Raw genomic sequence first — 24,077 nt, forward strand, 5'->3', positions numbered from 1 at the left:
TGTCAGATCTGTGAGGGCACAGGAGACTGCCTCTGTAGTTGGGGGCCTATTATTTGTTTGTAATTCTTCTTTCATCGTCCTACATGCTTGACTTAATCTTAAAAGGACAGGATGTCACTTGACTTTATGGGGGAAAAGTCAACTTTCAGTCTGCATTTCTCACATATCTGTCTTGTCTGCCATGAAGGGTGTGGGGAGGTGGTGTTAAATCATAGGCCTTGGCTACACTTGGCAATTAAGCGCGAGTGTAGTCGCGCCACCAGCGCTGTGAGAGGGGCGTTTTCACACCCCTGAGCACAGCAAGTTGCAACGCTGTACAGCGCCAGTGTAGCCAAGGCCATAGACATGCAGGGCTGGAAGGGGCCTCAAAAGGTCATCTAGGCCCTTCTGCCGCCCCGGGGCTGGCAAGCAGAACTAAACATTTAGTTACTACTGAGCATCCCATGTACGCTGAGACCAGTCTGATCCCAAGAGCAAGAAACTAAACCACAGGCAGCCTTCTGTTCTGGGTAAGAAATGACATTCCCTTCCCCCGCCTGCCTTTCGCTCGGCCGAGCCACACGTTCAGGGTCTCCCCTTTTAAAGCTCTCTGTGAACATTGGGTTAAAAGCGTTCACGGGAACCGGAGCTGGGGGGTGGCGGGGGACGGGCTGAGCTCGCAGCCACCTGCCCACTGTTGGCCTTGTCTCGGGGGCCTGGGCCAGTGCTTTCTCTAGGGCAGGGTGGTTAATGACCGGGCTGTGTCACATGCGGGTGCAGGGGCTGTGCAGCGCCGTGCGCGGGGCCTGGCCAAAGCCTGGAAGGGGCCCCCAGCCCCATTGCGGTGAGGGGGGGCTCTGGATTCTGCCCCACGCTGGGCGGGGCCAAGGGGCCCACGGGCGCTATCAGCAGGCAGAGCAAAGCCCATCGCCCCCACCCGCTGCCAAGAGCCCAGCCCCGGCGCACGGCCCCTTTAAGGCGCGGGGCGGCTCCGGGCGCGGAGCTCTCGCGGGGCTTGGCGGCCGCGCTCTCGCGAGGCCGGGGCTGAGCGCTGATTGGCTGCGGGGGGTTGAATGTAAGATGGCGCCCAGGGAGCTGTGAGGGGAAAAGAGTCGGGCCGAGGCGGTGGCGGAGCGAGGCGGCGGCGGGGCCAGGGTGAGGCGGGGCCGGCCCGGGCCGAGCTGCGGCGGAGCGGGCTTTGCCGGGCCGGGGGAGACGGGCTGTGGCGGCTGGGCCGGGCGGGGCCTCCCCTCACGCGGGGGGAGGCGGCGGCGGTTCCGGGGGCGGCGCGGCCCCGACGGGGAGGCGCGCGCCCGAGGAGTCCGGCGCGGGCCCGTTTGTTGTGTGGCGCTGCCGGGAGCGCGCAGCGAACCGAGGCCCCGTGGGCCCGCGCGAGGCCCGTTGGCCTCCCGTGAGAGGAGGGGCGCGTCCCCGCCCTCTCTTCGCCCCGGGCGCGTCCCCGTGTCCTTCCCCCCTCCCCCCTCCCAGCCGCGGGGCGGCCCCTTCCTGCGCCGCTGTTGCTCCCGGCCACGCGCACGGGGCCGCTCGCTCCCGGCGGCGGGGGCGCGCTCGTCTCCCTGCGGCTGGGGGGGGGGCTCCCCGGCCCGGGCAGGCTGCGGCCGGGCGCGGGAGTGTCCCGTCCCGTCCCGGGGGCGGGCGGCTGGTGCGGGGCCTGCTGCCGCCGCGGCGTGTCTCTGCTGGGCCGCTGCGCAGGACCCCCCCCGGGCCGGCCGGACCCCGGGAGCGCCGCCGAGCCTGGCCGAGGCGTCTGGTCACGGCTCCGCGAGGGGCTAGAGGTGCTGCGTGAGGGGCTGTCATGTCCTGCTCTGGCTGTCCCAGCATCTTGCCCCGGGCCTGGGCCTGGTCACTTGTCCGGAGCTCTGGCTGACCCCGGGGCTGCTTTGGCCTGGAAGTTGTGTATCCACACCAGGAACTGCTACCGTGCAACTGGGCCAGCTCTCGCTTTTAAGGAACTTCAAGCGGAGATGTACAGTAGATCTTCAGACCAGGCCTTGTATATTCAGAGCCTTGTAAAAGCGCTAAGGCTCCTCTGTCCAGAAATCTCTATTTTAGAGACAAAGCAAAGGTCGTAGTTGCTTAAAAGTTGCTTATTTGCAGTGAAAACTGTTCACGAGATCAACCTTACTAAGCAGTCTCCTGTCCTAGGAGACCTCTGCAAATTGAGTACAATCTTGCTGCTCATTTATTGGAAAACATCTCCAGTAAGCACCTGATGTGTCAGGCTCTTGAGTGGTCTCTTAAGAAAGTTTTGCTGCATTGCACAAAACCTTAGTATATTTTGTAAAGTGGGTGAGTGGTTAAGTAAAGTACTAGTCAAGTCTGTTTACAGTTTTGTTTGTTAGCTGCAGCAAGAGAAGCAGGTATTTTACTTAGCTAAATTAAGAGGGTTTTAAAAAATCTTGAGGTGTAACCCACCATTTAACATGTGTATGGAGTTTAGCCTTCTTCCCCTTTAACACTGACCTTTTTTTTTTTTTGTTAGTTTTTGTTATCTCCTCAGAGAGCCTTAATTGGACCACTGGTCCCCAGCTCTGCCTAGTTACTCTATTCTACCTTGAACACTTGTGAGGAGAAAGGAGCAAGAAAAGGCTTCTGGACCTTATGGCAATATTTTTTCCCCCACTGCTGCCTTGTTCTAAGTTTCAGTAACTCCAGTGTCCATTGACAAGTGTTATGTAAGTTCCAGCACAGATCTCTGTCTCAGAAGAACCTTCTGAACTGTACAAAAGATGTACATGGAGATCTGTTTGTTTTAATACATGTTCTTAAGATCTGGAAGTAAAATAAACTGGTTAGGAATTGGGCATGTCTTGTAATAATTAGTTAGGGACTATCTATTAAGGGTGTAGTATTATGATTATATTCATTTTGTGTTTTTAATTTTCTTAAGTCTCTCTTTTTAAAATACAATTTAACTAAAAAAAAAAAAAAAAAAAAAAAAAAAAACTGGGGATAGAAAGGGCTTCTTTGTTCTGTCTTCTCCAGAATGTTACAAGTCTAAGAGCTCAGGACAAGTGCAGCAGAAATACCTGCAACATGGTGACTGGTGAGTCCAGATAGTCCACCTGCTGCAAATCTGTGTGTACATTTTCAGTATCTTTAGTCTAAGTTTTATGAACTAACCACTTATGCTCATGAACTTGAACTATTTTCCAGATCCTATTTAGTGGAAAATGCAATTAAGCTGAAAAGGGAGGAATTATATCCATGTATCCAAGCAGCAACCTTTGCTGAACAGTTAAAAAATGCGTTCTGCCAAGTTTTAGCAGTGATGAGTATTCACTTCATTTTGAAATGGACTATATATAATGGATAAACTGAGTGCATAAACTGATCCATCCTGATATTTTAATAGCTAATGGTAAAGGTGTTTGCCTGCCTGCCATTATAAATTTGCGTACGTTGTAGTATAAAATTTTTTTGCTGTTGAATGCAATACTAACTTTCCATAAAGAGAATATTAAGTGTGTGCTTGGAAACCTGTACAAAAATCTATTTGTTGATGCTGAGTAATAAATATGCCTGAGGGAGGTGGTATGTTAGGTGGTCGGGGAGGGGGGAGGGGGGGGGGGCTTAGTCCTTTTTGTACTCTGTTTTTTAAACTTCTGCTCATTACAATGGAAAAAGAAGGCTTCAATACATGTTACCTTCCTGAATCTACAACCAGCACTAATACCTCTGCTATTGCTCATAGTTTTGCCAAGGGGAAGAAGAGTGAAACTAACAAGATCCTGATCAGTTTAACTACTGCAGTTCCATATTTCTGTAGGTAGCCTTGAAATTGACAAGAATTTGGTTAGGTCAGTTTAGCTCGTCTGCTGCTTAGAAAAACTGAGACTTGTTTTTAATTTCTCTATATAAATAAAAAGGGAGACTAGGAATGGAGCACTTGAGATTCCAGTCTGCCTCTTTCCCAATCTCTCAGAACATTGGGAGAGGTAGAATAGCAGAGACTCCCCTACTCTTTGGTGCAAGGACCATCTTTGTTCTGTTTGTACAGTGCCTAACATAAGGGGATCCTGGTCCATGACTAATGCTATGCACTCTGGATAATATGTATATTAGATAATACTCCGAAGGTGCTTAGATACCACAGTGATAAATGCAGTGTAAGAACTTAGTAGAACAGCTGTCAGGAGGCTCTGGGATTGGGAGGGAGAGGAAAAGGAAACTTCCTTGCAGTTGACTGTAGTGGAAGTAAAAGTGGGCTTCTGATTTCAGCTGACTACTAGTCAGAAGCTAATTGAGAGATTGAACACCTGAGTCAGGTCAAGGGACAGTAAGTAAGAATCCCAGCACTTGTTCTACTTCCTCAGCTGTTGGAAGTAATGGATGGCACCTTGGTTCTCAAGCCCCTAGACCTCAGTAGTGGTGGGTCCCTCCTTATTTTTTATCTGCCTGTACCTAATAGATCTAGATTTCTGGGCTGTGGGTTTTTTTTGCTTTTGGTTTTTAAGCTCTGCCACAGAGCAGTCAGCTGTATATGTGAAAACAGCTTCCAGCACGAGGATCAAGATTTTTCACAAGTAACTAGAGATTTTTTTTGGGGGGGGGTGGTTTTTGGGTGCCAACCTTGAGACATTTGAGAGGAGTCTCTCAAAATTGCTGAGCACCTGCCTTCTGACAGTTAGGCCCGTTTAATGCATCTCAAATTGGGCACCCAAAGTCACTATTCATGTCTGAAAATCTTAGTCAAGGTACTCAGGCCAAATATCTGCAAACTTCGGTAGGCTTAAATTCGAACCAAACACACACACACACACACACACACACACACACACACACACACACACACGGAAAACGTAACAATTCTCTACTTCAAAGTATCATCCTGGGTTTCTGTTTTCTTTCAGTGAGGTTTAATACTCATTTCAGAATTTGTTGATGAAGGCCTGGTGGTCTACTGCAGCACTGAAAACATATTCGCAAGGCCAGGGTTTCTGTTGGTTTCAGCATGGGTGTAGATAGACTCATAGACTCTAAGGTCAGAAGGGACCATTATGATCATCTAGTCTGACCTCCCGCATGATGCGGGCCACAAAAGCTGACCCACCCACTCCTAGAAGAATTCTCTCCCTTGACTCAACTGTTGAAGTCCCCAAATCATGATTTAAAGACTTCAAATCGCTGAGAATCCTCCAGCAAGCGACCCCTGCCCCATGCTGCAGAGGAAGGCGAAAAACCTCCAGGGCCTCTGCCAATCTACCCTGGAGGAAAATTCCTTCCCGACCCCAAATATGGTGATCAGCTGAACCATGAGCATGCGGACAAGGTTCTCTAGCCAGACCCTCTGGAAAAAGTTCTCTATAGTAACTTTTAATATCCCATCACATTTGATGGTGTCAAATGTGTTCTTCCTGAGAGAAGGTAAACAGTTTAAAGATGTTTGGAGTGTGTTCTTGGTGGCTTCTGGGGAAACTTGTCACTGAGTCAGTAGTGACATGAATAGCTTCATTAGTTGTGTGTCACATGTAGAGCTGGTTAGAAAGCTTGTCCAAGTGTAACTTCAGTGAAAGACAGATTTTTATTTCTTTTAATCTCCCCCTCTTTTCTCTTCTCTCCCCTCCCTCCCCCCCGATTTATCAGATATTTGTATGGAAGCTTCTGCATGCTGGGTTATAAAACATTGTGGCCAAAGTACGGTGGCAAATGCAGCTATTCTGTATTAACATCCTTCTCTTAAATAAGTGAATAATGTAAGCTTGTACTTTTTATTTGTGTAAGCACAACAGTATAGTTGAGTTCACTATAATTGCGTAGATTTTTCCACAGGAATCCATTGCAGACACTTGTCACTTATTTGTAAGGTCCCATAAGTTCTTTTTGCAAGAATTGCCTCACACACATTCTCTGCCTTTGAGATCCATACCTCTTTGACTGCAAGCCTGACCCATATGCTAGTAGTGACTTGTATCTGAGTCCCTCCTGCATGTAGTGTCATGAGTGTGGTGCTGCCTGACCAGATCTGAGTGGGATTCAGACCAACAATGAGAAACGATTTAGGGTCTGATCCAGCTCCCATTGCTAGAACTCTGTTGCACTTAATGTTGACAGCCTATTACTAAACCTCCTTTTGCTTGCCCACTGCTTTAGAAATAACACTTTGGGCCACCTTGTTGAACAAATGTAGTCAGTCTCTTGTGACCAAATCACAGTGCTGAAATGTAGTACAGGTTCTTTTTTCTCATCTATTATTTCTGTAGTCCCAATCACCATAATGTGTGTGTGTGTATATATAGTGTTATCTGTATGTGTCCCTGTGTCATCTTCTGTGTACATAATTAGGCCCAGTCATCAAAAGTTCCCTATCCCTGTAATTGTGCCTGCAACCCCATATCTCCACACAGCATTTCATGACCACATCAGTAGTGGTAAGGTTACCATCTAAATGTATTTACCCTTCACCACAAGTTATTACTGCCATAGAAACAAGAATACACTCACAGAAAAGGTGATAGTGAAATAGGAATACTACTTGTATTTAAACAAGATAGGTCAGCAATTCAAACAGTATCTGTGAGATAATACCCCAGATGTTAATCTTGTTCTTGGGTGATTCCTCATTTTGTTTTTTTCTCTGTGCTCTTACTTTCTCCCTGAGCTTGTTGGTTTCTTTTGCTCTGTTTTCCTTTCTTCACCTTACATGTATGTCCTTCCTACTATACCCTGCTTCATGTTGATTTTTTTCCCTCCTAATATTTGCTAATAGGAGTGTCAGGCCTACTGTTACCCACTTTTTCAAGACCTCACTGCTTCTTTCCAGGTGCACCAGGCCCATTTAATGGAATCTTTGGATTCCAGCATTCTGTCCCCTGTCCTTTTTAAAGAAGTCTGAAAATTCTGCTCAGCAAAGAGAGAATAATCCCAGTCCTAATCCCAGTGTAAATGTGGAGATACTATCACTTCATACTTCCCTATCTCCTCCTTCCCATTAGTTACCACAGAGTGTTATTTTGTTGCCTAATGGGTTATGATACTTGGTTCTGTCACTTCTGTAGCTATAAACCAATCCCTTAGGCAATAGCTTCTCAAATGTTCTTGATACTATATATAGTATTCCATGTTGTAAATGAACACATACAATTCAATAAGGGTTAATTTAGCCTATTCAGCACTGGTCTGACCTGAGACTGAGTGCATTACTATACGGCATCAGCAGGAGACAACACTCTGGAGAGAACTCTTTATACAGGGCAAGTAAGCCTGAAGGGTGGATAGCAGTGTCCAGTTGTGACTCTTAACAAGGGATTAATTAAAGAAATGCTTAGCTGCATAAAATGGCATGTAAAACTACAGCATTTGTCTCTTAAGGCTTCCGGCTAGCTGTGTTTGTCACGCAGAAATCCAGTGTGTGTAAGATGTTCTCCATTGGCTTCATGTGTACCCTTGTACCGTATGACTATGAAAGTTGTGAAACAAGAGTCTTAACTTTCTCCTTTGTTAAGGAATCCTAAGGACCTTGCAATATGAATAATTCTCTGGAGAACACCATTTCCTTTGAAGAATACATCCGTGTGAAAGCACGAACAATCCCTCAGCACAGGATGAAGGAGTTTCTCGACTCTCTTGCTTCCAAGGGGCCTGAAGCTCTCCAGGAGTTCCAGCAGACAGCCACCACCACCATGGTATATCAACAAGGTGGAAACTGCATTTACACGGACAGCACAGAGGTGGCCGGATCTTTGCTTGAGCTTGCCTGTCCTGTTACAACCAGTGTCCAGCAGCAAACCCAGCAAGAGCAACAGATACAGGTTCAGCAGCCACAACAGGTCCAGGTAAACATCTTTGAATTATCATTTCGAATGTATGCATTAACTTGTAAGTCAGAGGTACAGGTGTCTACATTTGGGATGTGCAACATGCAGGTCAGAATTTTAAAAAGTAGGAATAATTTGAACACTAGTCTGTGGACACCTAGCTTTCCATGTATCAGAATTATTTTTTTCCTATGAGAAGTTTGGTAGATAATGTCTCATGGCATTACTTCTGCAGAGCCCCACTATTGGAGGAGTTCCATACCTAGCAATGAGGTGGTGTAAACTTTCTGAGAAATAGTTGGCAGTTTTGGTGTGTGTGCAACTCCCTCAAACCCTACATTTCATAGGAAGTGGCTAGAAATACCCCGTCCCCTCTAGTGGCCTATTCGTTTCTCTTTGCTTGCTGGAATAGTCATGGAACCAACCTCTCATTTTTCTGTTCTTTTCATAGAATAGTTCAGATAGGTGTAGGATACACCTGATAATTTTGGCTTAATTGTTGTAGTTCTTGGGCTGTTTTGAAGTTTTGCTGGTTTTGGGTCACCTTGTACCTTGCCCAAGCTGGTAAGATCCATCTAACAAAAGTGAGAGGCATTCTCCTTGCCCTGCTATTTTCTGTTTCTTATGGGCTTGAAAAGTGTTTTGTGCCTTGGGAATGGCCCCTCAAACCCAGGTTGTGATATCTGCAAGGACTTCTCTGAAAGCCTGAGGAGAACTCTGATGCTTTCCTGGGGTATCTAGGGTTGTGAGGCACCTTGCTAGCCCCTGCCCTTAGCACGAGGAAGCCTTGTCTGTGCCTGCCAGGGATCAGCTCCCCAACAAGCCACAGGGTAAACCAGCACTCCCCTCCAGACCTGTTCAGTCTCTACTCCCTCTCCACAGGCTAGCAATAGGCACACTCCAACCCTTGAGCTTTCCAAGCATCCCTCTGGAGTGACAAACCCCTGATGCACCAGTCACTCACTGAATTCACAGACCCACTGCTCCCAAAGAAACACTAGACGCTAGCTTACCAGTTTCATTGTCAAAGCACTCAGATCTGTATAAAGTGAAAGTTTGTTTAATGAAGTACTGTATAGAGATTCAAGAAGTAGCAAGTCAAAGTATTTGAAACACATGGTTACATGTAGAATAAAATCATGATATGCCTTCTAGAGCCTAGATTTAGTTAAGCAGATACTGTCTTGTCTAATGAATTAGCTTACCTGGTCTTTGCAGTGTTTTCCAGCCAGGTTGGTTGTGACCCTCATTTCATAAGAAAGAACATGCTGATAATTCCTCTCTTCTCAGTGAAGGATGAAGGGTGTCTTTTTGCACCCAAAGGTATACCCCCAACAATCCATTGTCTTTACTTGTAAACAGGATCCCCCCATGCTAATGTTTTTTCCCGTGTGCTGCTTTCTAGTTGTCTTTACCGAATCAAGTAGTATTCGACTCAGATTATAGATATGCATATTGTCCGGTGGCCGATGACCAGCCAGAGAGATGAGCATCTCTTCCCTCCTACCTGACAGGAGAAAATGTATCACCATTTGGTGACTTGCCTTAACTTGCATATCTTAAGAACATAATTTTCAGCACAGAAATATAACTTCTTGAATATTACCTGTATATGCGTTTCACAATGACTACTGGTTCTCGATAGAGACCTTACATGCCCCACTCTGGTGAATTATTATGCCTATAAGTGACCCGGAGGATCCCTGTAAAACCTCATGCATCCCCTTGGTGCCCTCTGTCAGTTGGCATCAAGAGGTTCCTGGGTCACAAGGACTATGCAGTGGACTTTGTCCCTGCAAACGACTGATTAGCCTGTGAGTGGAGGAGACCTTTCCTAAAATAGACCCCCCTGGCATGGCCCCTGTGCAAAACCTCAATGCAAATCCCAGGCTAAAAGGGGCCATTCTCTTGTAATGATATCCTGTAGGGAATCCTTGAAACCCTTTCCAGGGTTCCCTACAGGATATTTTCAGGGCCTGAAGCTGGGGTCAAGGAAACCCCTCTTGTCTTTTGGAAACCACTGATACAGTATGGAAGGAAGGAGGGGCTCCAGCAAGGATCCTGTTGAGACTAACCAGACACCATGGAAATGGCTTTCCAAGATCTTGATAGTCCCAAGAAGGGTAGGATTGTCTTATGAATGGTCCAACTGACCCAGATACATACAGAGGGGTGCCCACTGGTTCACCCTGGCCAAAGCACCAATAGTCAACACTTTTTGAAGGCTCTGGTGGAGGGAATGTCAACATTTGAAACCATCAGTGCTAAGCCTACTCATGCTATGTGGAGTCACTCTTGGTTCCTTTTTCTCCTCCTCAGATGTTGTCTTAACCAGTTCCCTCTGAGTGACACGAGGGCCGTTCAGAACACAGTGGGCCAAACAGCATAGCTCTTGGGATTCCTTTGGCAGCTTTACCCAGAAAGTCATACGCTGACAGCTTGGAACCCACCCACCCACCCCCAAATTTCTCCCCCGGCTGTAGGAAGCTCTGCAAACTTTTCCCTCCCCCCTCCCCTGCTTCCTGCACCTATTGCTCCTCAGCTGCAGGAGGGAGGGATCTCTGTATAGGGATCTGCTCCCGCATCCGCCCAGAACACCCCCCCCCCCCGGATGAGCCCCATTGTACCTGGACCACCCCAACAAGCCATCCTGATCCAGGCCCAACCAGCTTCATTTGGATGCCCCCACTGAGCCCCCCCAGACCCCGCTTGCGAGATCTGTGATCTCCCACCTCTGTGCAGCCAGTGGCCTGTGCTCCCCAATGCCATGCTAGAGCCTCCACATTTGACACACGCAATTTTCAGAATTTTAAAATATTGTGTGCAGAATTTTTTAATGGCACAGAATGCCCTCAGGAGTAGAGAGGTTTGGGAATGCTCTGAAGTATGGGCCAGGCATTGCTCTCTAGCAACTCCTACTGGATCACTTAAGGAGTGGTGTTGGTTACACTAGCAGGGAGTGGCTTGCTACAATGTAGGGCTGTCGGAAGGATAAAATATTGAAGATTTATTATTGGAGGGAGTGGGGGGCAATGGGGATAGGAAAGCAAAGTAGGAATAGCTTCAGTATCCCGTTACTGGGGTCCTCCCTCAGGATCTCCGTTCAGATTAAGTCGGTTTGGTGACAGTTAAGGATGTTGAAGGTTCCTTTGGTTCTGGAGAAGCTGTAAAGAGTTAGCAGCTCATTAAGCGTGATTCTTTAACTGTCGTCCTCCCTTCTTCCTGGGTTTGCCTCTGACCTAGGTTCTGCATCTACGGATAGCTGGCATAACGGGTACACAAACATCGGAACAGTTCTACAAGACATGCTAGTATATTAGTAGTTAGGATTTAGCTCTTGGAGTAGCAGGTTGTCTCAGGCCTTGCCAATGAAACTCCTTTCCTCTTCTTCCCCCTTGATTTCAGTAGGTATATGATCAGAATCTAAAACCAGGGTTAAAATAGGAAAATGCTGGTGGCGCTGCCCTGGCTGTTTCTAGGAATGGAGATGGCTTTTGCTTTGAAGTAACCAGTCTTGCCACCTTTCTAGCTGCACTTTCCTACTGTTGGAGATTGTCGTCTTAGTATGTAATAGAGAGCCTACTCCCCTCCAATGAAATAAGAAATAAAAGTAGTGCCTTCTCCTGGGGTCTAACGGCATTTTGGGCTATATAAGTAGGGGTATTGCCAGCAGATCGAGGGACATGATCATTCCCCTCTCTTCGGCATTGGTGAAACCTCATCTGGAGTACTGTGGCCAGTTTTGGGCCCCACTCCACAAGAAGGATGTGGAAAAATTGGAAAGAGTCCAGCGGAGGACAACAAAAATGACTAGGGAGCTGGAGCACATGATTTATGAGGAGAGGCTGAGCGAACTGGGATTATTTAGTCTGCAGAAGAGAAGAATGAGGGGGGATTTGATAGCAGCCTTCAACTACCTGAAGGGAGTTCCAAAGAAGATGGATCTAGACTGTTCTCAGTGGTACCAGATGACAGAACAAGGAGCAATGGTCTCAAGTTGCAGTGGGGGAGGTCTAGGTTGGATATTAGGAAAAACTTTTTCACTAGGAGGGTGGTGAAGCACTGGAATGCGTTACCTAGGGAGGTGGTGGAGTCTCCTTCCTTAGAGGTTTTTAAGGTCCGGCTTGACAAAGCCCTGGCTGGGATGATTTAGTTGGGGTTGGCCCTGCTTTGAGCAGGGGATTGAACTAGATACCTCCTGAGGTCCCTTCCAACCCTCAGATTCTGTGATTCTAAGAGGTGCAGAGCTTTGTGTACATTAAGGCAATGCAACAGACTTTCTGATCTGAAAAAGTGAATATAAGGAAAGCAGTGGATACCCTGAGACTATGAAGCACAGAGCAAAATATCTTTTTAAATGTAAGGGACCCTGTCAACCTGATCAGGCCCCCCTTTGTGCACTGATATCTATCCAGCATTCTGGGAGTGGTTTCTAGTGTCGCAGAGGGCAGCAATTAAAGCGTACACCCCTTCATTGTGTGGCGGTCTCTGAGAAATTGGAAGATTCTTGTCCTATTAGCTTTTCATTCACGTTCTTCTTGTTTTGTGTGAAGCTGTGAAAACAACATTGCTTTTTTTGTTTACTTCCTATTTGTATCTCTGCATCACGGATATCTGGACCACCCTAAAATGAGGGCTTGAGCACAGTTAGTGTATTTTAAGTAGCTGTGCAAAAATACTGCTGGGTGGTGGGTTTTTTTGTCCAGGTATCTCTCATTGTGTTTTGAAAATCCAAGCCTAAAGAGCGCCTGAATGACTTAAGCATGAGTCCCATTGAAAGTGCTTCTAAGACACTTAGGTGCTTCTGAAAATCCCACCCAAATTTTCATCTCAGTTTCCTTTAAATACGGGACAATAAAGACTGATTTTTGTAGGTGAGATGAATATTGGTGAATAAAGGAAAAGAAATTACAAACTGTGAAACATTAGCCCATGTGTGACTTCATCTATTTCAGTTAACTGCCTGGTCAGATCATTCATTGATGCAGCTTTAAGTTGTGTTATTGGCAAGAGGCCAAATGATTCTTGTTACCTTGTAGGAAATTGTATCAAATCCACATCTGCATTACAATGTGGTGCAGGCTGCTCTAGCCCTGCAGTAGGAACGATTAAAGTTCATTGTATTTCCTGTGAGTAGAATCAGCTCTTTTCAACAGGAGGTGACTTAAAAAAATGGTTCTGTGAATGATGCCTCCTTGCCTACCTCAGTTTCCTTGGCAACTTTTAAGTTATTGCAAATGAATCCTTGAAACATTTTAATAAGACCTTTTGGAAATCTGAGCTTTTCAGGGAATGGGCGTTTTGGGTAAGGATCACTGTTTGGGTGCTACTGCAATACACACAACATAAAAGTGAGAAACAAAGTCCCCAGTCAGTGCTAGATCCCTGTTTTGCAAATGGGAGTCCATGCCCCAAAGAGCTTACAGTATAATTTTGAATCCAATAGGTGGGCCAAATAAGAGGGGAGGGAAGGATAAGGAAAATAAGAGCATGCAGTTACATAGCTTAGCTCTTGGTTCCAGATGGGTCCAGATTGTCAAACCTTTAAAATAAATTTGCTACCTCCGACTAATGTGTTCCATGGCCATCATTGGTTCCCTGGTTTCTTCTAAACATCGTAGAAGTGGGATTTGTGGCAGAAGAGAATGGTGGCCTTGTAGGTTAACTCATGTGAGGAGTTCCATGCAGCCCCTTGTGCTGGGAAAGAATCATGTGGATGTTTATGGAACAAGCAGAGAAATGGCCATTCAAGGCTAGTATAATTGGTAGAGCAATGGGGCGGGTGCAGTATGGTTACAGGAACAGATGAGTATGGAGGGACAGAGTTGTAAAGGGCCTTGGAGATGAGGACCAGTTTTAATTTGGTGTAGTGCGGAGCCAGTAGAGGGTTTGGAAGATGGGGGGTGACATAGCTTCATAAAAGTATAGGGTTGGAAGGGACCTCGAGGTCAGCTAGTCCATCTGCCTCAGCAAGAGGGGGACCAAGTAAACCTAGACCATCCTAGACACGCGTTTGTATAACCTGTTATTAAAAATCTCCAACAAGGGGGATTCGACAACCTCCCTTGGTAACCTGTTACTGTTCTTAACTGTCCTTATCGTTGGAAAGTTTTTCCTATCATCTAATCTGAGTATCCAATGTGGCCAATGACAGGCCTGGAAGAATATTTATAGCTGTTAAAATCAGAATAATTGAATCTTGGATTCCTGTCGGTCCGGAGACTGACTGTCTGGTGATACTGGCAGAAGGAGTTAGCATAGACTCTTTTGGGCTTCTTCCAGATACGATGGTGAAATGTAATGTCATCCGTGTGTCTGTGTGAAGTTGCTTCTCCGTGAACCTTAGTGATACCTTGGGGTAGTTTTGACTCCATAGCTTTAGGAGAAAGAGGAAGGTAGGATTCTTTTTTCCTAAACTAAAAATCAAGATTGTTCTTTGTGTGTAAATCTTCCCTTGCATTATTTCAAACCAAGACTATGCAATGTGGTGTTAAATGCCTGAGAACCTGAAAGTGAAATTGAGCATGTTCTTCTTGTCTAAGCAGAGTTAAATGGAAATGACGAACAGGTAGCTAGACTCTCAAAATTCCTCCAGTTCTGAAAATCTGTGGCAAAGTTTACTTAATTAGGAAAACCTCAAGAAGCCATTTTTAACCTAATAGTGTCCTTTTCATTTAAACTACAATATGTTCGAGGTCTGCAATTCCTTCCAACATGATATCCATTCATTAGTGTCCAGTATCAGGGGGTAGCACTGTTTGTCTGTATCCACAAAAACAACGAGGAGTCCGGTGGCACCTTAAAGACTAACAGATTTATTTGGGCCTCAGCTTTCGTGGGTAAAAAACCCACTTCTTCAGATACATGGAGTTTCCATTAATTAGTGCTTCTTAGTCCCAAGGTTAGGTAAAAGTCAACCTTAGTTTCGATGTATAAACACTATACCCCTCCTCTAAGAGAGTTATCCTAATTTACTTTAGTTAATGCCAATCATGTGTGTGAAGTGACATGATGATTTTGGGGAGCTGAGTGGGAACGGAACCTATTGCCTCATTCTTGAAGCATCCTACAGATGGAGAAACTTGTGAGTCAAATGTTTGCGTTTTGTAGCAAGGTGAATATTAAAGAATGTTAACACAAGCATTATGATTAAGGCTACGTTTTAGTCACAGGTATTTTTAGTAAAAGTCATGGACAGATCATGAGCAGTTTAAAAAACAAAAACACAGCCTGTGACTAAAACTTGGGGGCCCGGGACCCCCGCTGGTGCTGGAGCGGGGCAGGTGGCAGCGCACGGCCTGGCTCCGCTCCTCCCTTTTCTTCTATCCCCCCCCTTCCCTGCAACAACAGTTGGGGTACGGTATGGAATGAGGGAGCTCTGGGTGGTGCTTACCTGGGGGGCTCCCTGGAAACGGCAACATCTCCCTCACTCAGCTGCTAGGCGGAGGTGTGGCTAGGCAGCTCTGTGCGTTGCCTCCACCCAGAGCACCAGCTTCGCAGCGCACATTGGCGGGGAACCGCAGCCAGTGGGAGCTGCGAAGCCAGTGCTCTGGGAGGAGCCAGCGCACAGAGCTGCCTGGCCACGCCCCCAGGTAAGCAGCACCCCAATATCCTATCACATGCCCCTCCCCCCTCACACTCTGCTGCAGGGGTGGGGTGCGGTGGCCCAAGACTGCCCATGGGGCTGGCTGAGCCACATCTGGTGCAGGGGCTGCTGCAGAGGTCACGGAAATTCTCGGAATCCATGACCTCCGTGATAAACTTGCAGCCTTCATTATGATTAATGTGTTTGCATCAGGTGTGACTTTCTGTTGATTTGCTATGAGGTAGGCTGGGTCTCTAATGGTGCACGTTCTATCAGTGCTGACAATTCTGAAGGGTATTCTCAGCTTCCTGGGATGCCCGAGGTCTGTTTTATAGACTGGAGTTGTTTGGGAAGTGGTGTGTGATACAGTTTGTGAATTTCTTCAGTTGAGAGGTGCAATGAATTGTGCTGAGGAAATCCAGCATTCACTCTGCGTTCCCTTTGTCAGATAGCTTTGAGATCTCCTTAGGCAAGATGCTTCTCTATCTTGTTGATCAGGATTAGTATAATAAATTAATACAGAAGTGAGCACCTCGGAGAGCTCTAGAATATAGACCATATTGTCTGTTCATGGCCTCACCATTGAACTAAAGTTCTTGTGGTTTGAGCACTAACGATTGAACTTTTGCTGTTCTAGGTCCAGGTCCAGGTCCAGCAGTCCCCACAACAGGTCTCTGCCCAGCAGCTCTCTCCCCAGCTCACTGTCCACCAAGCCTCAGAGCAGCCGATACAGGTCCAAGTTCAGATCCAAGGCCAGGCACAGCAGCAGGCGTCCCAGACAATACAGAGTCAGTCTCTTCAGAGCCCTAGCCCATCTCAGCTGCAAGCGGCTCAAATCCAGGTGCAGCATGTACAGACTGCCCAACAGATCCAGGCCACTGAGATCCAGGAGGAACACATACAGCACCAACAGATCCAGGCCCAGCTTGTGTCTGGACAGGCCATTGCTGGTGGCCAACAGATCCAGATCCAGACAGTTGGAGCACTGTCACCTCCACCTTCTCAGCAGGGCTCACCACGGGAAGGCGAACGGCGGATCGGCACCGCTAGTGTCCTTCAGCCAGTGAAGAAGCGTAAAGTAGATATGCCTATTACTGTGTCATATGCTATTTCAGGGCAGCCAGTTGCCACGGTGTTGGCCATTCCTCAAGGCCAGCAGCAGAGTTACGTATCTTTAAGGCCGGACTTATTAACAGTGGACAGTGCCCACCTATACAGTGCCACTGGGACCATTACTAGCCCCACTGGAGAGACTTGGACCATCCCTGTTTACTCAGCTCAGCCACGTGGTGACCTTCAGCAGCAAAATATAACCCACATCGCCATCCCCCAGGAGGCCTACAATGCTGTCCACGTTAGCGGCTCGCCAACAACACTGGCTGCTGTGAAGCTGGAGGATGACAAGGATAAGATGGTGGGAGGTGCATCTGTAGTGAAAAACTCACAGGAGGAAGTGGTGCAAACTATCGCTAACTCGCTCTTTCCAGCACAGTTCATGAATGGCAACATCCACATTCCAGTGGCAGTGCAGGCCGTGGCAGGGACATACCAGAATACAGCTCAGACAGTGCACATATGGGACCCGCAGCAGCAACAGCAGCCCACACCCCAAGAGCAGGGGCAGCAGCAGCAGCTACAAGTGACTTGTTCTGTGAGTAAAACTGCTTCTGTTATGCATGCCCTTGATTTTAATGACCTGTTGATGGTGTGAGGGGAGAGATGCTGTCTGTCAGGTATCCTGTGCTTCACAGGATCCTTCTAGATATTATATGTCTACATTCCAGTAATCTACGCATGTCACTGAGCATTTGACCAGTCCCCAGCTGTGCATCTGTGTGTCATGTCAGTCCCTTTGGACAGAGGCATGATTATGGGGGGCAAGAATCAGAAGGTGAAACTGCTGTTCTGGCCTCTAGAGTAAACGCAGTATACTTGTAGCAAATTTTATAATAGCAGGTCTTTTTAATACTTCAGTACTCTCCTGTGCTGAGTTAATGTTCTGAGCTGTTCTTGTTACTGTATTGGAATAGAGCCCCCGCTAGTGGAACTAATGTGATGCACCAGATGCTAGCCACTTCGCCAGTCACTTTGAATCACTCTGCTCAGAGTAGCACCAGACACTTGACAGAAAGCTGAGGGTTTGTCAGCTCATGGAACACTTCTCACTGATGATCAGATGTACCAGTCTGTCTCTACACCATGTCCAGTTTCTAGTAAATGCCTGGTGTGCGGGAATACAGACATAATATAAATGAGTACTGGAAACTAATTTAAACAGCATCTTTTTTTTTTTTTTTAGAGTGCGTGGTGTACACAATGGCCAAATATCTTGCTGTCTTTACAGGGAAATAGGTAACTTAGGGGCAAATCTCTTTAAAAACATTTTACATTTTAGCTTTTTAAATTTCATAAATCCTTTTGTATGTAAATGTCTGTTACTACACACATATAGGCATGTCAGCTCTGAACATTGTGCTAGTCCACGAGAACAAGAAAGTGACTAGTATGTCATTAACGGAATGGCAAAACCCATGCCCCAAAATCCACCAGCATAAATGTTTTTAGAGAAAAGATTTTTAAAACTTAAAATGCTAGTAACAAAGTCATAGAGTCTAGGACTGGAAGGGACCTCGAGAGGTCATAGAGTCCAGTCCCCTGCCCTCATGGCAGGACCAATACTGTCTAGACCATCCCTGATAGACATTTATCTAACCTACTCTTAAATATCTCCAGAGATGGAAATTCCACAACCTCCCTAGGCAATTTTATTTCAGTGTTTAACCACCCTGACAGTTAGGAACTTTTTCCTAATGTCCAACCTAAACCTCCCTTGCTGCAGTGTAAGCCCATTGCTTCTTGTTCTATCCTTAGAGGCTAAGGTGAACAAGTTTTCTCCCTTCTCCTTATGACACCCTTTTAGATACCGAAACTGCTATCATGTCCCCTCTGTCTTCTCTTTTCCAAACTAAACAAACCCAATTCTTTCAGCCTTCCTTCATAGGTCATGTTCTCAAGACCTTTAATCATTCTTGTTACTCTTCTCTGGACCCTCTCCAATTTCTCCACTTCTTTCTTGAAATGCGGTGCCCAGAACTGGACACAATACTCCAGTTGAGGCCTAACCAGCACAGAGTAGAGTGGAAGAATGACTTCTCGTGTCTTGCTCACAACACACCTGTTAATACATCCCAGAATCACGTTTGCGCTTTTTTTTTTTTGCAACAGCATCACACTGACTCATATTTAGCTTGTAGTCCACTATAACCCCTAGACCCCTTTCTGCCGTACTCTTTCCTAGATAGTCTCTTCCTATTCTGTATGTGTGAAACTGATTGTTCCTTCTTAAGTGAAGCACTTTGCATTTGTCTTTGTTAAACTTCATCCTGCTTACCTCAGACCATTTCTCCAATTTGTCCAGATCATTTTGAATTATGACTCTGTCCTCCGAAGCAGTTGCAATCCCTCCCAGTTTGGTATCATCTGCAAACTTAATAAGCATACTTTCTATGCCAATATCTAAGTCGTTGATGAAGATATTGTACAGAGCCGGTCCCAAAGCAGACCCCTGTGGAACCCCACTTGTTATAACTTTCCAGCAGGATTGGGCACCATTAATAACTACTGAGTACAGTTATCCAGCCAGTTATGCACCCACCTTATAGCTGCCCCATCTAAGTTGTATTTGCCTAGTTTATCGATAAGAATATCATGCGAGACCGTATCAAATGCCTTACTAAAGTCTAGGTATACCACATCCACTGCTTCTCCCTTATCCACAAGACTCGTTATCCTATCAAAGAAAGCTATCAGATTGGTTTGACATGATTTGTTCTTTATAAATCCATGCTGGCTATTCCCTATCACCTTACCACCTTCCAAGTGTTTGCAGATGATTTCCTTAATTACTTGCTCCATTATCTTCCCTGGCACAGAAGTTAAACTAACTGGTCTGTAGTTTCCTGGGTGGTTTTTATTTCCCTTTTTATACAAGGAAGCATTTATTTAAAAAAATAATTTAAACTTGACTGCAGCCTTAGTTCCATAATACACATGGTGGTAGGAGTATCCTCTCTTGCTAGGTGCCAGACTAGTAGCCATATCCCTCGGTGGTTTTCATAGGATGAAATTCAGGTTCTGTTGAAGTAAATGTGAGTTTCCATTGACTGCAGTGAAGCAATGATTTCACCCATAGGTTTTAAGGTCCGAAGGGATCATTTTAATTAATCCTTATCAGACGTCCTGCATAACACAGGCCATAGAATTTCACCAAGTGATTCCTACATCAGTCCTATAACTTTTGGTTGAGGTAGAGAGTCTCTTTCTTTTTAAAAGGACGTCCAGTCTTGATTTAAAAGAACCCACCACATCTCTCAGTAAGTTCTAGTGGTTAATTACCCTCATTAAAAACTGCCTTATTTCTGGTCTAAACTTGTTTAGTTTCAGCTTCTAGCCATTGGATGTTCTGCCTTCATCTGCTAGATCAGAGCCCTCTGATATCCAGTCTCCCCCAGCCTCCCATGGAGGTAGGTACTTTAGCCCATGATCAAGTCACCTCTTAATCTTCTCTTGGAGAAACTAAATAGGTTGACTGCTTTAGCCTCACTGGAAGGCAGGTTTTCCAGACCTCCAGTCATTCTTGTAGCTCTCGTCTGAACTCTGTCCTATTTGTTATCTTTTGGAAGTGTGAACCCAAGAACTGGAAGCAGTATTTCAGTAATGGTCTGATTAACCCCTCATACAGGAGTAATGACCCTTCCCTGCTTCTGCTTAGCATTCCCTGCACAGCAGTACAGCACACCTATAGCATCTTCTTGGTCGTCTAGTGCCAGGAATATCTAGGCAAGTTGAAATTCAGTCTTCCATTTTAGAGGAAGGGTGATAAAGCTGCCAGGATAACTAAACCTCTGTCCTTCTGGGCCTGTCCCTGTGCCCACCTGTAGAGTTATCTTTTTGGATTATTACTGGAAAGGAAAGGATGGGTCCTTCTGACCCCCTTTGCTGCTGTAGGAGTATTGTGAGGAGTTTGACCTGCTACTGCTGTGGAATGAGCGTCTCAAAACCCAGAGCTTTTCCCAGTACTTATTGATATGTGCCCCTCCTCGCCCCCAATATCCATCTAGCTGCTGGCTGTCTGGGCAGGTATGTTCATGAGTAAGGAAAAGTAGAAGCATGTCAATCAATTCACTGCACTGGGAATTGCTTCTCCAGCCCAATTGCCAGCCCTTAGACTGAGAGTGATTGTGAGGTACTTGCAGGAAGATAGGCAGTGCTCTTCTTGTGCTAGGCTAAGTGTCAGTGAAAGCTTTGTCATTTCATGGGGAGCAAGGAGACTGCATTCATGAAGAGTCGGTCTGCAAATGTGGGGCCATGCCTCACCCCTGGGCTCTGTCTTTCCCCAAGACCGTTGTTTTTGTCAAGTTAAGCTTCATCCCTGTCTGCCCTGATGGTAAAAGCAGAGCCCCTTCAATTAAAGGACTTGGTCTCAGATTCTGCCCTAGCTCGACTTTCTGTAAGATAGGTGCTGTTGTGTAAACAGCCGCTGGCAGGCGATGAGGAGAGCTGACGCTGGGGTGCACTCAGTCTGTGTCTGAGGTTATTACAGGGTTTGTGCCTTTAGCAGACTTGCTTTTCATTGGTCAGTAATGCTGTGGACTTCTCCCTTGTAAACCTTGCATTGTCTTCACCATAGTTCTGTGGGGCTTCAGCGGAAGGAGACTTCTAAAGGAAAGTGCTTCCTCAAAGATGTGTTGAGTGATATATATATTTATTTTTTGGGTGATACCAAATTAAGCAATTTATTATCGTAATTGTAGCAACTCTTCCTTTTTTTTTTTTTTTTGGATGTGCATGTGGCTCCCCCTTTTGTTAACTTGCCTTTTACCTTCTCTAATGGGAGTGGATGTGAAAAGGGGGCCCTGTATTGGCTAAGAATCCCTCACCTTGAAAATTTACAAGTGAGATGAGAATACAGCCCTTAATCAAATGAACAATTAATCCCATTAGCTTTCAGTTCAAGTAAATACAAAAGCTCTGTATGAGGAGGTGGAAGTGTAGAAGGGGATTAAGTGTGTCCCTTCCTGTATAGCTTGTAAACAACTGGTCAGCCCTCATAGGTTGTGCTGGATGAACAGGTTGGAGTGGCTGGCTGCATAGCGGGCACCATGTTGTGAAACAGTGTTTGCAGCTTGAGGTGACAAACTTTGACTCTGGGGCTCTGTTGTCAAGGGAAGACTCCTCTTGCCGTATTTTTGTTAAACTTCCCAATAGATAATGTGACATATTAGACATTTTCCAGAATACTTGCATAGATTAGCAACTAGTTTTTCAGTAGGTTGGGAGCAGTATACGGAATTGTTGGTGAAATTGACTGGCATTTTAGTATCGGTGATTTGAGCAGTCACTAACTATGAAAAAACCTATTCATAAGCTAACAACATGCAATTCTGAGACACTTGGCAATTGACAGCTCAAATGGAGATTTTCACGTTCTCTGCTTTTTTAAAGAGGGACTGTATTAAAGGTGGTAGAGATACCATGCAATCTACATAGTGATCTCTGTTCTCTAGCTGCTCCTTCATGTAAATAGGTGAAACTGACATTTACAAGCATCCTATTCTTGCAGGATAAGGATGGAGTAGGCTATCAACAGGACACCACAATATGCATGTATGTAGTAACGTACTCAGAGCCTGGCTTATCTAGTGGTATGTTGCTCACCTGGGATTATAATAGTGTTGCAACTGTTTTTTGTACGTTAATTGCTTCAGAATAAAGAGTCCATTGTGAGTGGCCCTTCTTAGAGTAGGGTGAGCCTTCGTGTCTTTAAACTGCAATGTTGGTACAAGTGCCGTTTTATGAAAGTTCGTTTATTAGCGTAATTGCCATTGACTCTACTGGCAACTGTAGTGTCACCACTGGTAAAGCAGAGAGAAGATGCCCTTCTGATAGAATAGAACTTAAGTTTTTTTTTTTTCTTTTTTTAAAGTGTTGCCACCTTGCTACTGTCTCCCACTAGAGGGCAGCCTTTCTCTCTAAAAGATCCAAATACCTGGCTCCTGAGACCAATCTTCAGCGCGCATTGTATTGCTGTTAACTCTATCTAATACAATGGTTTTTGAAACACTGTTCAAGCTAATTTTCCCCTGTCAACCAGGGAAAAAGTGATGAAGCTAATATGACTGGATAAATCAATAGATTCACCCATTCTATTCATGAATACAGGAAAAAATTACTCTGATGTTCTGTGTCCTGTAAAGTTCTTTACCTCTGGTGAAAATTATTTGCCTCTCTGTGCATGTGTAAGTAAAATATAAAAGGTCTTCATGATCTGGATGAATGGCTGGGAACACTTCTGGAAAAATTTGCAATACTGGGTTTAAACTACCCACATGGAATGGACTGGAGGCTTTTCAAAATACCTGCCTGCAGTGAAAATGTAGCTGGTCTTGGGGAACAGGGAATATTTTGGATTGTTCATGCATGATCACTGATATGGCACTAAAGTCCTCCTTTTATGTTCATATATCATGCCTGTTACTGAGAGATGAGTGAGTTGCTATTCATCATGGCAACATTTACTACGGGGAGTGGGGAGATGGTGCTACAAGACAAGAAAAATGAGGCAAAAAAGACATGTTGCACCTCGAAGGAAATGTGACTAGAAGTGGTTCTCTTTCTCAGGCTCAAACTGTTCAGGTAGCTGAAGTGGAGCCCCAGCCACAGCCTCAGCCTTCACCTGAACTCCTGCTTCCGAATTCTCTGAAGCCAGAAGAAGGGCTCGAAGTGTGGAAAAGCTGGGCACAGACCAAGAATGCCGAGCTGGAAAAGGAGTCTCAGAACAGGCTAGCCCCTATTGGCAGTAAGTGTCATGGGAGGGAGTTATCTGGCATGGTATATTTTACTCCATGTTTTCACCACTAGAAATTTGGTTTCAAGTAGGGATCAGGTAGCAAATGAAACAAGACTACACTTGGTTCAGACTAGAGCTACCTACCTAGTTTTCCTAAGCTCCAAATCCCTCTCAACCCTTCTATCTACCCTAACTTCGAGGATCATTTTCCTGTTCAGCAGAACCACTGCAATGTTCCATCCCTTTTGTTAGGAAAACTCCCTCCTGGTTTGAGTGGTGATTGTAGTTTGGGATCTCAAGTTCAATTTGTCAGTGTGATGGTTAGGCTTGGCAGAATTGAACTCCTGTATCTATAAACCTTTAAAGGATAATATTATTTCCCCTAATTTTATCTTAATTTTCACAGTTGTAAGAAATCCTGGGGGGCACAGCCTATAATTATTTAATGACAGTAGTCATTGAGATTCAAAAAAATATCTTTACAACCGTTAAACACCCATGTTAAAGCATACACACATAAATATACTTAAGCAGCATTTCATGCTTTGAGTTTGCTTTATCTGTAAATTTCAATGATTGTCAGTGGAAATCTAGTTTCTGTGTACAGTGAAATCGACACTGACCGACATTTACCAAATAAAAATCTAATCCTTCCAAGCCTAAGAATGGTTTGTCTTTGCCAACTGCATCATGAAACATTCCAAGAAGTGTTTCTGTTCCATATTGAGCTACTAGCCCAAGAACGTAGTTTGGTGGCCACAGAAAAGGCCATGTAGGACTATGATGGACGAGTGCCAGTTACAGGAACAAAATAGCCCCATACACCAGCTACTTAATGAATCAGCAAACGCTGTTATGGGTTTGTTCTGGCTTTCCCATTGCTGCA

The 24,077-nt window shown here is 45.5% G+C and overlaps 1 protein-coding gene across 21 annotated transcripts in view; it reads left to right on the plus strand.

Annotated features, from left to right (window-relative positions):
• The first annotated feature begins 959 nt into the window (after positions 1 to 959).
• Positions 960 to 24,077, plus strand: part of QRICH1 (glutamine rich 1) — a 35,456-nt gene continuing 12,338 nt past the window's right edge. The window contains exons 1-7 of one of the 21 annotated variants that reach the window (XM_065552875.1): positions 1,038 to 1,134; positions 2,483 to 2,675; positions 2,986 to 3,046; positions 4,854 to 5,367; positions 7,446 to 7,775; positions 15,980 to 16,993; positions 23,023 to 23,200. In XM_065552875.1, the coding sequence (XP_065408947.1) occupies positions 7,467 to 7,775; positions 15,980 to 16,993; positions 23,023 to 23,200 (1,501 nt within the window). In that variant the 5' untranslated portion in view covers positions 1,038 to 1,134; positions 2,483 to 2,675; positions 2,986 to 3,046; positions 4,854 to 5,367; positions 7,446 to 7,466. Of the gene's footprint in view, positions 1,135 to 1,702; positions 2,290 to 2,482; positions 2,676 to 2,985; positions 3,079 to 3,694; positions 3,766 to 4,853; positions 5,368 to 7,445; positions 7,776 to 15,979; positions 16,994 to 23,022; positions 23,201 to 24,077 lie in introns of those variants that run through there. The other 20 variants (XM_065552869.1, XM_065552877.1, XM_065552873.1 and 17 more) reach the window with 20 other exon arrangements.

This window comes from Chrysemys picta, chromosome 7 (assembly GCF_011386835.1).
Source record: "Chrysemys picta bellii isolate R12L10 chromosome 7, ASM1138683v2, whole genome shotgun sequence".
NCBI lineage: Eukaryota > Metazoa > Chordata > Testudines > Emydidae > Chrysemys > Chrysemys picta.